General features: G+C 41.2%; 1 protein-coding gene across 3 annotated transcripts; it reads left to right on the top strand.

Annotated features, from left to right (window-relative positions):
• Positions 1–3,942: 3,942 nt before the first annotated feature.
• On the top strand, positions 3,943–13,319 carry slc7a2 (solute carrier family 7 member 2). 3 transcript variants are annotated; one of them, XM_067518776.1, is made up of 12 exons: positions 3,943–4,183; positions 5,324–5,704; positions 5,791–5,946; positions 6,853–7,018; positions 7,322–7,458; positions 7,568–7,790; positions 9,164–9,300; positions 11,230–11,332; positions 11,895–12,106; positions 12,190–12,356; positions 12,454–12,562; positions 12,778–13,319. In XM_067518776.1, exons 2-12 carry the CDS (start codon positions 5,335–5,337, stop codon positions 12,963–12,965), a joined length of 1,968 nt encoding a protein of 655 aa, XP_067374877.1. In that variant the 5' UTR covers positions 3,943–4,183; positions 5,324–5,334; the 3' UTR covers positions 12,966–13,319. The 3 variants fall into 3 exon arrangements, with proteins under 3 accessions (XP_067374877.1, XP_067374876.1, XP_067374874.1); XM_067518775.1 differs by lacking the exon at positions 9,164–9,300 and adding an exon at positions 8,741–8,880 and having other exon boundaries at positions 3,944–4,183; positions 5,278–5,704; XM_067518773.1 differs by lacking the exon at positions 9,164–9,300 and adding an exon at positions 8,741–8,880 and having other exon boundaries at positions 3,944–4,183.
• Positions 13,320–14,201: the final 882 nt, after the last annotated feature.

The following is a 14,201-nucleotide window of genomic DNA, read 5'->3' on the forward strand; positions in this document are numbered from 1 at the left end:
TCGGCATATCCCATGGGATACTTTGAGCCCACAATTAAACCGCAGGCCAAAAGATTCTTGGACATCACAGATTATATTTAAAAGAAACGTTTGCCAAATGCATTATAACAAAAATATATAGTATATTATTCCAAGATTAAAGTAATTGCATCCTGACCCACATCCAAACATTTAGACAGCATCATTTCCTAAACAGTGAAATGTCAAAATATTGTACTCAAATTTGTAAAAAAAAAAAAAAAAAAAAATTAAACTGAGTACAGACTAATTACAAACAGAACTTGCAAGTACATACAATACTGTACTCTGACCTACATATATGCATTAAATTATTTTTAGCTAAGCACGGAGACTATTACATCCATAAATAATGCCTCATCCTTCTATGTAATAAAAAGAGAATTAAGTGAAACTAGAGACTTAATGTCATGAGGCTTCAGTAACCAGACTGTTCCTAAAATCTAATAAGAGACTTAAAGTCTTTACATTAAACCCAAGAACTACAACATGTAGACCATTGATCATACTTGTGTACAGTTCCCTTTAAACGTATCAGGACAGTGGGGCCAGTTCAGATGTTTTTGCTGGACACCTAAGATATTTGGGTATTTTGAAGAGATGGATTTGAGATTCAATTTTCTTTAATGGTATTTGCACCTCAGAAGGTTAACATAGAACATAGCATCTTTTGTTTCAGATGACCCAGATTTAAGTTGGCAGAAGTACTGGAACAAATATTTTTAAAGAAACCTAAAGTAAACAAAGCTTAATATTTAGTTACATATTTTGATCTGCTTTTCCAATCTTTTACTACAGCCTCTAACTGTTCTTGTTTGGTTTGGGGGGTTACCTTTTAATCTCATCAGCGCAAGTCTGGTGATTGACGAGACCAATACAGTCTGGTGCACAAATATTGAAACAATTAGATGTTTTTTGGCATTGGGCCTCTCTGCACTACCACATTGAAATTAAACACTTGTTAGTGAAGTCGACACTTTTTGCCTTTCAGTTTTAATTCAAGAGTGCAGACAAAAGTGTGACATTAACCATTCAGCAATTACAGCCATTTTCATACACACACCGACATTTTTGGTGGCTCATAAATAATGGAACAAATGGCTGACAAGCAGTTGCACAGCCAGCATGTTCCTTAATTACTCCATCGCCAATCAAGCAGATAAAAGATCTGGAGGTGGTTCTGAGTGTTACATTTGCATTTGGTAGCTATTCACTGAAACGCTTGACATGAGGTCCAAAGCGGTGTCTATTCAAGCGAAGGAGGCTGAAAAAATAAAAAAAAACATGAGAGATAGCAAAACCATTGAAAGTGTCTAATACAACAGTTTGGAGGATTCTTTAAAAAGGGAATTAACTGGCAGCCATTTGTCATGAAGGAGGAGGTAGACTTGACATTGTCAAAGTCACCAGTCAAAAGACGGCCTTAGGAATAAAATACTGAAGCTTCACAAGAAGGTCCAAACCACTGGTAACATTCAAGTACAGAATTAGACTGTGACAGAAGACACAGAAAATAGCCTCATGATCTTACGCATCGTCACTACATCGTCTGTCAAACATAGTGGAGGTGGTGTTATGACACGGGGACTTATGGCTGCCAGTGGAAGCAGGTTACTGGTGGGACTGCTAATAACATTAGCAGGATGAATTCTGATTCGTACAGCACTATACTGTCTGCTCAGATTTAGCCAAGTGCTGCAAAACCGACATGACCCAGTTTCCAATTCTATTATATGTGGACAATGACCCAAAACGTGCAGCAAAAAACTACCCAAGAGTTTCTCAAGGCAAAGAAAGGGAAAATTATTCACTGGCCATGTTTGGGAAGCTGATCTCAACACAGTAGAGCAGCTTTACACTTACTGAAGACAAGACTGCAGGCAGAAAGACGCACAAGCAAGCAGCAGCTGAAGGCAGCTGCAGTAAAGACCTGGCAAAGCATGTCAGTGGACAAAACTCTACACTGGTCATGTCCAAAGGCTCCACACTCATTGACAGCAAAGGATTTTCATACAAGTATTAAAGACAATCCCGAATGACTGTAATTATGCTAGTTTGTTCCATTATTTATGAGCCATGAAGATTGCTTCCGGGGGTATTTAAATGGTTGTAATTCCTGAATGGTTGACAAACCCCTCGAAATAAAGCTGAATGTCTCGACTTGTTCACGTCTCGAGTGTTTCATTTCAAATTCACTGTGGTGGTGTACAGAGGTCAAAAGCCCAAAAAACGTACTATTCTTCCAAAATGTATGAACCTGACTGTAGTTCTTGTCTGACACACCATAAATAGAAATACCATAAAATAAAAGGTGAAATTCTGATCAGGTAAGTATCTTGTCCCGAGGACTGATGTTTTGCTGTCTTCACTCTACTTGCAGCTGTTGTCAGCCTTATCAGTAATTGTTCACTCTAACATTTCCTGGTGACACCAGTGTTAACTGGAGCGAGAGTCCCGCTGTCCTCAATGCAAACACCACTCAGTGTGTTGACCATATCCATATCCACTTTTTTTTAAGCTAGCTCACTCAGCCATTGGAGAGCAAATGCATTCAATTGGCTTCACACAATTAGCGCAGGTCAACAATGAAATACGTTGGGCCAGTGACTTCTTTCCATGGTTACGGTAATGACCTGCCTGTGCATGTGAAGACACTTAATGCCCATTCCAAAAATGAATATTTGTGTGGTCCACCAGCATATTGAGGTAAATTTAGAAAATATTTTCTTAAAAACAAGTCCAACTCTTTTTAAGCGATAAATGTATTTTGGTCCTCGATGTAACTTAGTTTGCATGGAGTCTTTAATCTTGTGAAATATGTTTGTTGATGAATTTTCCAATTTGCATTTGTGTGACAAATAGTTTTGGATGATTTAACAAAGTTTCTAACCATGAAAAAAGGGGAAATACATTTTTGTTTTGTCACTCTATGCCTTTCAGTCCTTTGATAGAGGCATATTGTCCAGTCAGAGCAGACTTGCTACATCTGTGTATGTGCCAGCAGCATTTACAGTCAGCCCACCTCTAAGAAAAGAATTTGCTTTCTCATCAGCATGCAGGTCAGATAATCAGCCTGCGTAACCAAGGTCTGCTGGGCGATCGGCCATGATGTTTGGCTGCTCGGCTGGATGGACAAACTGAGAGACAGCTGGCTGTTGTCATGCTGTCGGGTCTTTGGTCTGTGGGTTGGACTGTGTTTCTAGGGGCCAGCTGCCACCTTCCCACTGAGGTCTTAAGTTGGTTGAACTGGTCTTGGCTCTCCACTGCAAAACTCAACCTTCATTGTAATTCACAGGGAGCATTTGATGGAAAAATTCACTTTTTTTCCCCCCTCCAAGAGCTCATACTAGCTGACTGAAGTTTCTGTGGAGGTGCCAGACTTTGGTGGAGTACCACGATGAGCTGTGTTATTGATTTTTCTTTTTTTTTGTAATGCCCATAAGTCCAATAGCTCAGGGAACATTGAGCAATACCTACCTTCCATTAAGAGGACTTAACCCCTCAGTACTGTAGCCTGTCCACCCTTCATTGACCAATCAGCACCCATGCTTTTAGCAGCTCTCCTGTGGGCTGCACTGGGTAAACACAAGTGTCTGCCTCAATATTTGTCAACGCCAGTTGCCTAACCATTTATCAGCTGTCAGTAAGCCTCTGGGTAGCTGGGATCTGTTTGAGTGGGAATTAGAAATTGACAATTCTACACTAAAAATTCCTCCTTTTCACTTCTCTGTCCTGCTGTGTGATCCCAGAATGGTAGCCTGTGGTGCAATGTTCTCTCAGAGTAATACACCCCCCCCCCCCCCCTCCCCACCCCTCCCACTCTAATTCCTGGGGTCCCTTCCACCCCTTATACCTCCCTTCTTAGGGGGAAGTCACTCTCGTAGCCTATGAAGAAACACAGGGGACAGAGAGGGGAGGAGTAAAATGACTGCTCTCCACACTGTACATGCCAGCATAGTGAATTAGTGTTGTGCACACTAGTGTTGCAGAGTTTCAAGGCTGCATTTCTTAGGATCACTGCATGTAATTTGACGTTTACCTGAGTTTCACGTGCAGCTGATCTGCTGAGCCTGCAGTAGCGAGCTGAAAGACAAGCACTGTTGACAGGCTTCTTGTTTCGGTGTCTGAACTTGGACCCGCCATATTCACTGTGTCATTCTAACAGGTACGTGCATGTCTCTGAAGAAAGTAACGTGTTTGCTAGAGTGGGTGTCAAAGTTTTTGTTGCTTGTAAACCTGGAGTCTTCAGAGAAAATTGTGCATGTCCAGTTTAAGATGTGTGGTACATGTAGCTGTAATGTACAATATGAAATATTCACCGAATGACCACAGTTCACCTGGTGGTTTTGATAGTGTTGGGGGTCAGCATGGGAAAATGTAACGCTGGCCCTGATCGACAGGTGTCAGAACACACAGTGCTTCACAGCTCGCTGTGTACGGGGTTTTCAGACCATTTCTCAAGTGCCCAAAGTTGACCCCTGTCCACTTCATCATAAAAACACATTGTTTTATTGCTTTGGCCAATGAGTGCTTAGAATAACATGAGGAATTTTCCTGACAGGCTAAATCCCTGCAATTTGTATTGCAACTTGTTCATCTGATTTGACTAGAGTTTTCATTTACTATATTCATAAAGTGGCTGTAAGATAGCCCACACTGTTATGATAATGAGCTGTCACATCGAAAACTCCCTCTCTCTCTTTAAAAATTCCACATTGACATGGAGATCAGTGCGTCTTTGGATGGTTGTCATAGTGATTTAACAGTCAGGATAATCAAAGTTTAGATTCAATGACGAAGCGGTAACTTCAGAAGCAAGCTACTAACCATTCACTTCTGACCAGGCTTACTTCATTCCTCTATTATCATATTGTATTCATGCAAATTATTAGGCTGCTGCTTCAGAAAAAAAATGTAGGGAACAAAAGAGGCTTTGCTGTCTTTTTATCTCCTCCTTGTGTAATTAGTAAATAGCTACTGTATGTCTTTTATTGGTGCATTCTGTGCCCCTTATGAAAGAAGTCCTTTAAGTATTGGTTCTGCACCATAACCATAAAACAATAGATGTGAATGGGACACTTACAGTACCATGCCATAGCATTTGGCAGCCTTCCTGAAATGGTCCTCAGTTTGTGGGGTTACGAACTAATGATGTGAAGAGACTGTTCTCACAGTTCCTGCAATGTGCAGGAACTGCAAATGTTAATGCAAGCTACACAATAAGATAAAGAATAATAATAATTTTATTATCTCCATTAGCTTTAGCATTAGTTGTAGTCCTATCCTGTCTTTTGCCATCTGTCAGGTAGTGTCAACATGCTGGAGCAGGTTCTGTCTTTCGGCCGCTCCCTGGTACGCAGAAAAGTGGTAGACCTGAGCAGCCTGGAGGACTCCAAGCTGTGCCGCTGCCTGGGAACCGTCGACCTCATCGCCCTGGGTGTGGGCAGCACTCTGGGGGCTGGCGTCTATGTCCTGGCTGGTGAGGTGGCAAAAGGGGACTCGGGCCCCAGCATTGTCATCTCCTTCCTAATTGCTGCTCTGGCCTCTGTCATGGCTGGCCTGTGTTATGCTGAGTTTGGTGCCCGTGTCCCCAAAACAGGCTCTGCTTACCTTTACAGTTACGTGACAGTAGGGGAGATATGGGCCTTCATCACTGGCTGGAACCTCATTCTCTCCTATGTAATTGGTGAGTCCCTGCTCAGTGTCTGTATAATGTGTTATGCAGAGTAGATACTGGTTCTTTATATTTGCTGCTCTTTGTTCTTTGCACAGGTACCTCCTCAGTTGCCAGAGCATGGAGTGGCACATTTGATGATATGATAGGGGGACACATAGAGGTGTTCTGTAAAACCTACTTCAGCATGAACTCTCCTGGTTTGGCTCAGTATCCTGACTTCTTTGCAGTTTGCCTGATACTTTTGCTCTCTGGTAAGGCAGCTAATAAAGGGTTAAAATAAGAAATTCAAGTTAATGTGACTGCAGAAAAAGAAATTAAGATTTATACAGTCAACTTTCATTAGCCACAGCTGGTTTCGTTAGACCACCGGATCTCAGTCCCCTCCCTTTCATTTTAAAGGGCTCTCTGCATTTTACTCTGATCATCCAACCAGTGCACAACTATCACATCCCACAGTCACACACAGTCACAACTGGGAGCTCCCAGTACAACTACAGTTTCTTTACATCCCAAGGGCCATGAGAAGCTCCACTGTTGCAGCCGAGTATTCATTTCCTGCGGTCAGATTTATAACAACACAACTATGGAAAATGGATATTCACCGACATTCATTCGATGGTGACCCTCAGGCTAAACTTTATCATGTGTCATCTACTGGTGGGCCACCTCAATTACCTCATTAGTGTGACCCGGAAACAATCCATTAGTGTTTTGTTGTTTTCCAAGAAAAGAAGAAAAGAACAGTTCCTGTCACCCTGTACTGCTGAGTAGAGAACACTAAAGACACTAAAGTATGAGTAGAGGTTTCTAACTGCCTCTCATTAGCTGAGTCTTGAAACAACCCTGTGATTTTATGTGAATTTTTGGGTTTGCACATAACATTTCGAAACACTTATCCAATGAGCATTTTTTAAAACAATTAAAACCAGTTAGTTTCAACACGCAACTTTAAAAACATGAAACATGTGCATTTGCTGTAGTAGTACAGATTTTCATGCCCCACCCCTCTTATCATACGATTTAATGATTTCATTTGTCCAATACTGTAAAGAATCTCAAGCTTGAGCACAGTCTTCTGTAATGAATAATTAATTGATAGCATTAGCAGATTACAGTTTTATTCACAGTGCTGGCATTTCACTTTCTTCCTTTGTTAGGACTTCTGTCATTTGGGGTGAAAGAGTCGGCCTGGGTCAATAAAGTCTTCACTTCAGTCAACGTGCTTGTACTCTTGTTTGTCATCATCTCCGGCTTCGTCAAAGGAGACGCACACAACTGGAAGATAACTGAAGAATCTCTCATCAATTTCACCATAGATACAAGGTATCAGTGTATGGTAATCATACAGGCTGTACAGCTGTTTAATAGCTTCTCAATTCGGTGAAGGATTAGAGGGATTGGAGATTAGATTAGCAACAAACATCACAGGTAAACTCCATAGGTGGAAGCTATACACGCTGAGGCACTGCAATTATAGTATTTATTAACAAATGGACAGTACTACTGCCAATCAGGTCTGTTTGCTGTTCCAGACTTATCTGTGTTACACATTCAGCTGTTATGTGTTCAGGTTATCGTCTACATTTTCAATCCATGTGTGATCAAATGATGGCTGACATGTTACAGGGACTTGTCAGCGATGGCCAATGTGAGCAGTGATTATGGAGTTGGAGGATTCATGCCCTACGGCTTTAGTGGGACATTAGCTGGAGCTGCCACCTGCTTTTATGCGTTTGTTGGGTTTGACTGCATCGCAACAACAGGTGAGCTTTTGATGGGTTGTGCTTTGGTGTGATTTAACTTCTAGCTATCATATGCTGAATGAAAAAATATTCCTGTGTATGTGTGTGTTTGTGTGTGTGTGTGTGGCAGGTGAGGAGGTGAAGAACCCTCAGAGAGCCATTCCTATTGGCATCGTTGTGTCACTGACCGTGTGTTTCCTGGCGTACTTTGGCGTGTCAGCTGCACTCACTCTGATGATGCCCTACTACCTGCTGGATGAAAAGAGCCCCCTGCCCATGGCCTTTGAATATGTGGGGTGGGGCCCCGCCAAATATGTGGTTGCTGTGGGTTCGCTGTGTGCTCTCTCTACCAGGTAACCTCTGGATTTGCTTTTGCTAAAGAAGTTGAGGACACACTTATCAGTTGTAGATTAAAATATTTAGATGCTAAATTTCATGGATTTAATTTCTGCTGGATGTGCATTTGGGTCTTGTTACTGGATTGATTGTTTTTGCTTAACAGGATGTAGTGGGAGTGGTGTTTAATTCTCTCTTTTTTTTTAGAGGCTTGCATGACTTTATAATATGCTATTTATAATTAAAGCATTATAAATAATTTTAGCAAGTTTGTTTCAAAATGATATATCTGTGTGACTAAAGTGTGTCTTTCTTCCCTGAGGGAGTGTTTCATAAGTTCCTCTTTAGTTTTCGATCAACAGACCCTGCTGGATGTCAGCCACCCCTTATCCCATGATCTACACTTGTGCATATTATCGAATTTGTCTCAAATTAATTAAATTTTGTATATGTTATTTCCCGCAAACCATTTATCTTCTTAGTGCCCTTCAGTACTTTTTTAGTCTATTCTACAATGCAGCCAGTTATTTTCATATTTGGTCATCCAGCTTTAACACACAAAAATTGAAAAACATCACTGGTGCATCTGGTGGCTGAATGCTTCCTGTTGCACATACTGTTTATAAGTGCAAAGGAAACAGTTTGATTCCTGGTTTGGGATGCGTGTTGCATGTCATATCACCTCCGATGTCATGCTCTAGAGGTTTATCTATCAGCCATCAAATAAAGCTCTGAGAGCACCTAAAGAGAAACATGCATTAACTTCCATTCATTACGGTACATGAATGAAAGATGTAAATGTTAATACTATGAGAACGTCACCAACAGGAAAGAAAGACCCTCACTCACTTGAATCATGCTTTGAAGCTTAGAAGTGACTGTGTGGGTGTTTGTGTGTGTCCGTATTTCTGTATTTGGGGCTATTGACTAACGTGTTGGTCTTGCATGTCTCTGCTGTCTCATGCAGTCTGCTGGGCTCCATTTTCCCTATGCCTCGTGTAATCTATGCTATGGCAGAGGATGGGGTGCTTTTCAAACCCTTAGCCCGAATCAATCCTAAGACGAAGACCCCACTTATTGCCACTATGAGCTCCGGTGTAGTAGCAGGTGAGAGCTGGGAAGCGTCCAGTGAGATTACTCCTGCTAATCTTTCTCCACCAATCAACTGTGAAAGACTCAGTTAAAATGTAGATAATTGTTAGACTTGGTCCCTAAATTTAGTATATAAAGTCCTGGCAAGACCACACCATTCCATTCCATCCATTCCAGTAAACTTTCTCCTATATGATTCCGTTTTTAGGAGGCTCTGTTGTTCTTTCACAGTTGTAAAGGTGTCATGTTTTCTTTCCCAGAAAGCCCTCAACTTAACCATGAACCCTCTTCTCCCTAGCCTGTTGGGCTCCATGTTCCCTCTGCCACGTATTCTCTTTGCCATGGCACGAGATGGTATTCTGTTCAAATTTATGTCCAAAGTGAGTAAGCGCCAGTCGCCTGTGGCTGCCACCATGGCGGCAGGTACCACTGCGGGTAAGCTCCTGAGACAAGAACTCTCTTTGGGGTTGTAAGGTGGAAATTTGGGCTTTTAATTTATGTTTTTGCACACACCATCAGGTGGTGGTGTCGGTGATGGTGGTAGTTACTGCATGTTTAACTTGGTGATGGTGTTTCCAAAAGCATGTGTCCAAACCATTGCACTCATTATTGTGGATTAGTGGTTTCGTAAGAACCTTCTGTGTCCAAGTGTCCATCTGTCTTTTAGTCACTAAAATAATGAAAAGATAATTATCATTTCTTGTAACAAAGTAAGAAAGTGCTGTGTAATTAACTTTTTGAATGCATTTTAAAAACTAGAATTGTTGTCACTGCAATTTATTATTGCAGTAAAAGTGGTGCAGCCCGAAAAATGCAATGTCAGTCACTCAGCTGGCCGCAATTATTGGAGGAATTGCCATGAAATTAATCAGTCAGAATCTTATCTTAGCCAAGTGTGCAAGCATAGAAAAAGCTTCCCAAGTGTAACATAGAAAAGCAGGAAAAAATAAAAAATAAACAGAAAATAGTATTATTCAAACACTCATTGTGACATTGTGATCAAGGCCAAAGATGTTAAAATATAAAAAAGGAAACAATTTCCATTGACAGTTATGATAAACTGATAACGTGAAAATTGTAATAGAATATGTACTAGCATTGAGGCAAGAGAAAGAGGTACATGACAAAAACCACAGTGCAAAATGTATATATGACACTGGCAGGTGGGATGTGAACATATAATAGTAAGATGATTATAACAGGGGGGGGGGGGGGGGGGGGGGGGGGGGGGTTGGCAGTGAACACAGTGGAGTCCAGTTCAGCTGCTTATGAGAGAAACTGATAATGAAACTAATAACCCAGATGTCAGCTGGTGTTAAAATGTTATCGCGCTACAGGTACTGAACACGGTGAACCTGTGAGCACTGTAAACAAGCACAGCCTCACACTTTTCGTCAACATTAATTGAATGGTATCATAGTGTTTCATCAGGACAAATTATTGTTTAGAAACTTTTTAACAGTTTTCTTATATGGTGAAGATGACCGTTACTGGAGGAATTCCTGAATGGGGCAGGTGTAGTTTAGTGGTTTAGTATATTGATATTATATTTAGTGTATTTAATTGTTAGAATACTACTGTGGCCCTTTAACCATGAATAACAGGATACTTTATTAACACTTATTTTCATACACAAGACACACATTCACACAAGGTGGTATATGCCAATTTAATGTAAAGATAAGGAAGACGTTCAAACAAATTTGTGACTGATGTGATGCTCACACAGTGGTGAGAATGTTGTACTTTCTTGCTCAGTTGAATCTAGGCGCACAGTGCGTTGCATGATGCTCCCTGTGATCAGGTGTTGGGGCTATCGGGTGACTGATCCGGTGAAGTGGCTGGCAGATGTGAACTGTGGGACAGTTCGCCACATGCCATGTACTAAACACTTGACAGAACTACACAGGGGATTCCGTCCTTCCTGTTTTTGTTTCAATGTAAGCTTGTGAGGCACAGCGGACATAGCACTGCTCTGTGTTTGTAGTGTGCTGCTGAGATCAGCTCCATGCTGGAGTCTGATGCTGAGATGCAAGAGAGGTAACGCCACAGTGTGTCTCACATGAAACAGCAATTGGTGTGGACTTGGTTATGGCATTCAGCTCTTTTTTTTTTTGTGTGTTAAAACACATCTGTATGAAATTAATTTGCCTCTGTTCATGTGTATTTGTTGGATAATGCACTGGAAAATAACTGCTTTTTAACTTTTGATTTCAAAAACCTTTAAGTGGCACAATGGTACTACAGTAGGTGTGAGTGTACATTTGTTCATGTTTCTTGTGAAAATGTTTGCCTCTGTAATCAGTGTTGCTCTTTTTAATGGATGTTCTTTAAGGGTTAAAGGTATTATTCTCCTGATTGTAGCAATCATGGCTTTCCTGTTTGACCTAAAAGCCCTGGTTGACATGATGTCTATTGGAACTCTGTTGGCCTACTCGCTGGTTGCTGCGTGTGTACTGATTCTCAGGTAGGTACATTGATACACACCTACTTTTAAAAATATCACTCAAGGGAAAAGCTATTTATGCAACCTTGTGAAAGAACTTTAGTGAAAACCGTTTTCTAAAACCCACAGGTATGATTACCCTGCTAGTGAAATGTGCTCTAAACCTCATGTTGTTGCATCATACTGGTGATATAAAAGCTGTGAATGCTCCCATTGTTGGAATGTGGAGTTTCTCCTAGAGTGGAAAAGCGTGTTTCCTGACAGTACGGTGTGTTATGGTACTTTCTTGGACATGCTGTACACCTCTTTTGATCACAACAAGGTTTCTCATCACCAAAACCACAGTAAACACAGAGCCAGTCTTTCTTTAGTAGGTTAAACCTTGTTTATAGACCCTCAGGTGGTTTCTATAATAAACTCGCACTCCTTAAACTATTTCACAATATAAATAGTTATTGTGGCCATATACTGAATAAACAGTATAAAAACAGGTATTTGGAGGCACTAAAACCTCTGACTGCAGCTTTTGTGGCTTTACACCGTAGTAAATGCACATTCTACTTTTCACACCTCTGTCCTCCAGGTACCAGCCTGATGCAGCTCCTGTGCAGCGTGCAGGTACAAGTGAGAGGGACTACCTGTCCGCTGATGAGGGTGAGTCAGACCTGACAGAATCAGAGTCTCACCTCAACATGCTAAAAGATGGCAGCTCCACCCTGCAGACTGTCCTCCGCCCTCCTGCCTTACCCTCTGAGCATTCCTCCAGTGTGGTCAACATGTCTATCTGTGTGCTGGGTAGGAATGTTAACATTTGTAACTGGTGCGCTGTCAGGTGTCTGTTCATGAGTCTGAGATAAGTGTGTTTTCTTGAACTACAGTGCTTGTAGTCTGCCTGGTCAGCTATCTCACCACATACCATGTCAACTCCATCCTTGCTATGGAAGTGTGGGTCCTGGCAACACTGTCCACAAGCCTTCTCGTCTTCAGTGGCTGCGTCTTCATGGTCTGCAGACAGCCTCAGACGACCAAGAAAGTGTCCTTCATGGTGCGTAGTGGCAGAGTAGAAGTCCTGATATTTCTCACCAAGCCCTGCAAAGTTCTGTAAAGTTGATCCAACACACCAACGCTTGTTGCCATTTCAGGTCCCTCTTCTGCCTATGCTGCCCATTCTGAGCATATTTGTTAATATTTACCTCATGGTTCAGCTCAGTGGAGATACCTGGATACGATTCTCTGTGTGGATGGCTGTGGGTGAGTGTCTGATAACTGCAGTTAACACTTATGTGTATAACTGTTACATTGTGTGTTTATTTAAAGGAATAACTTGACACTTGGGGAAATATGCCAATTTGTCTAAATGGTGGTGGGTGCAGTGACACAAAGCAAATATTTATTTTTTCCTTCCGACATTAAATGCTGTACCACGTGTTTTTGGTACCTCATACCTCTTCTCACACTCCTCTCAGGTTTCATGATCTACTTTGGCTATGGCATTTGGCACAGTGTGGAGCGACAGCGGCAGCGTCAGGGCCCGTTAAACAGCAGCAGCAACAGGGAAAACAGCAAGAGCAGCAGGGAGAAGCAGCTTGGCGTGAGTGCAGCAGAGAAAGACCAGGTGCGTTTCACCTGCCCAGAAAAGACCAGCCAGTGTTGAAGCGTACCAGCTTGTTCACGGACTCGAGGCAGCAGATGCATAAAAGCACAGAGCACCTCTGCCTTAATGCACCTGTATATAAAGCTTCACCGGGCACTAGTGTGCTCAATCTGCACAGGCAGCGTCATTATTCTATTTTAGCGGTCACATGATAGGAAGCCGCTCTGACAATATGGTAGGGCCACATCTCGTTGGTCACATTGTGCCTTATGGAGAGCATGGAGGCAGATCTGTATAGACAGGTAACACACTGGAGAGTGATGTCATTTACTTAAAAACATGAAGCATGACACATGACATATTTAGTTTGTACTTTTTTAAGCAGGTCTGTACAGGTAAGCTTTTAAGTGTAAAGTCTTGTGCTATACATTAAATGGTCCGGAATATTGTATTAGATTTTAATGCATGAATTATGTACTAGTATGAATAATGTACTAGTAATTAATGTTAGTTTATGGGGAAGCATGACCATAGCCCCAAGTGTACAATGCTGAAAAATGACCAACATTAAGTCAAAGATGCCGTTTCCATGAGCTGCTTTAATTATACTTTGGAAAGCTCTTGTGCAGAATTGTTTCATAAACATACATGTGTTCTATCCATGGATTATTATTATTAAGAAACTGCCACATATAGACCTATATATCACATAGTTTTCTAGACACTTAACGTTCCTGACTTGACTTAATCTGTATGTAAGTGACTTGAAAGTAGGCCACATGCTGGTGGAAGTTCTGTAGATTTTAGGTAATTAATCATATGAATCTTTACTGTAGTTCCAGAGATATGTGTTGCTGTTTTGGTGGTATTCAGCACAGGTTTACTTGTTAATTGTTATGCCAATGTGTTACGTTTATGATCTGAATATAAAGATTGTTACATGTATGTATTTCATACAGAGCACTACTCAAAATGTGTTTGTAGTCTCTTTTTCTTCAGTTTATTGTTTATTCATCTATGTCAGAGAGTTTGAGACATGTTAATATAACGATGAGATTATTCTCTCTTTAAGATTCATTACACATTGTTACATACGAAAAGGTTTTTCTCACGTCAATATTTAATGGAATTTTCCAAGTTTCTTTAGTGTTCAGCATTCAGTCAGTGTTGCTTCAGAACTGGTTTAAAGAGACTTTTTTTGGTGAGCTGTATAAAAATTCAGAATGAACATTCTTCCCCCAGGCTTTTCACCTGTACTTTGTATTATAAGGCTCAGTGAATTTTATTTTACCATGT

This window comes from Channa argus, chromosome 10 (assembly GCF_033026475.1).
Source record: "Channa argus isolate prfri chromosome 10, Channa argus male v1.0, whole genome shotgun sequence".
Lineage (NCBI taxonomy): Eukaryota > Metazoa > Chordata > Actinopteri > Anabantiformes > Channidae > Channa > Channa argus.

Bases quoted from the DNA above. Each gene is read 5' to 3' on its own strand.
- slc7a2 (XM_067518775.1), top strand. From the start codon at position 5,335: ATGCTGGAGCAGGTTCTGTCTTTCGGCCGCTCCCTGGTACGCAGAAAA. The intron at 12,107-12,189 runs GTAGGAATGTTA...CTTGAACTACAG, and splicing joins CATGTCTATCTGTGTGCTGG to TGCTTGTAGTCTGCCTGGTC. The intron at 12,563-12,777 runs GTGAGTGTCTGA...CACTCCTCTCAG, and splicing joins CTCTGTGTGGATGGCTGTGG to GTTTCATGATCTACTTTGGC.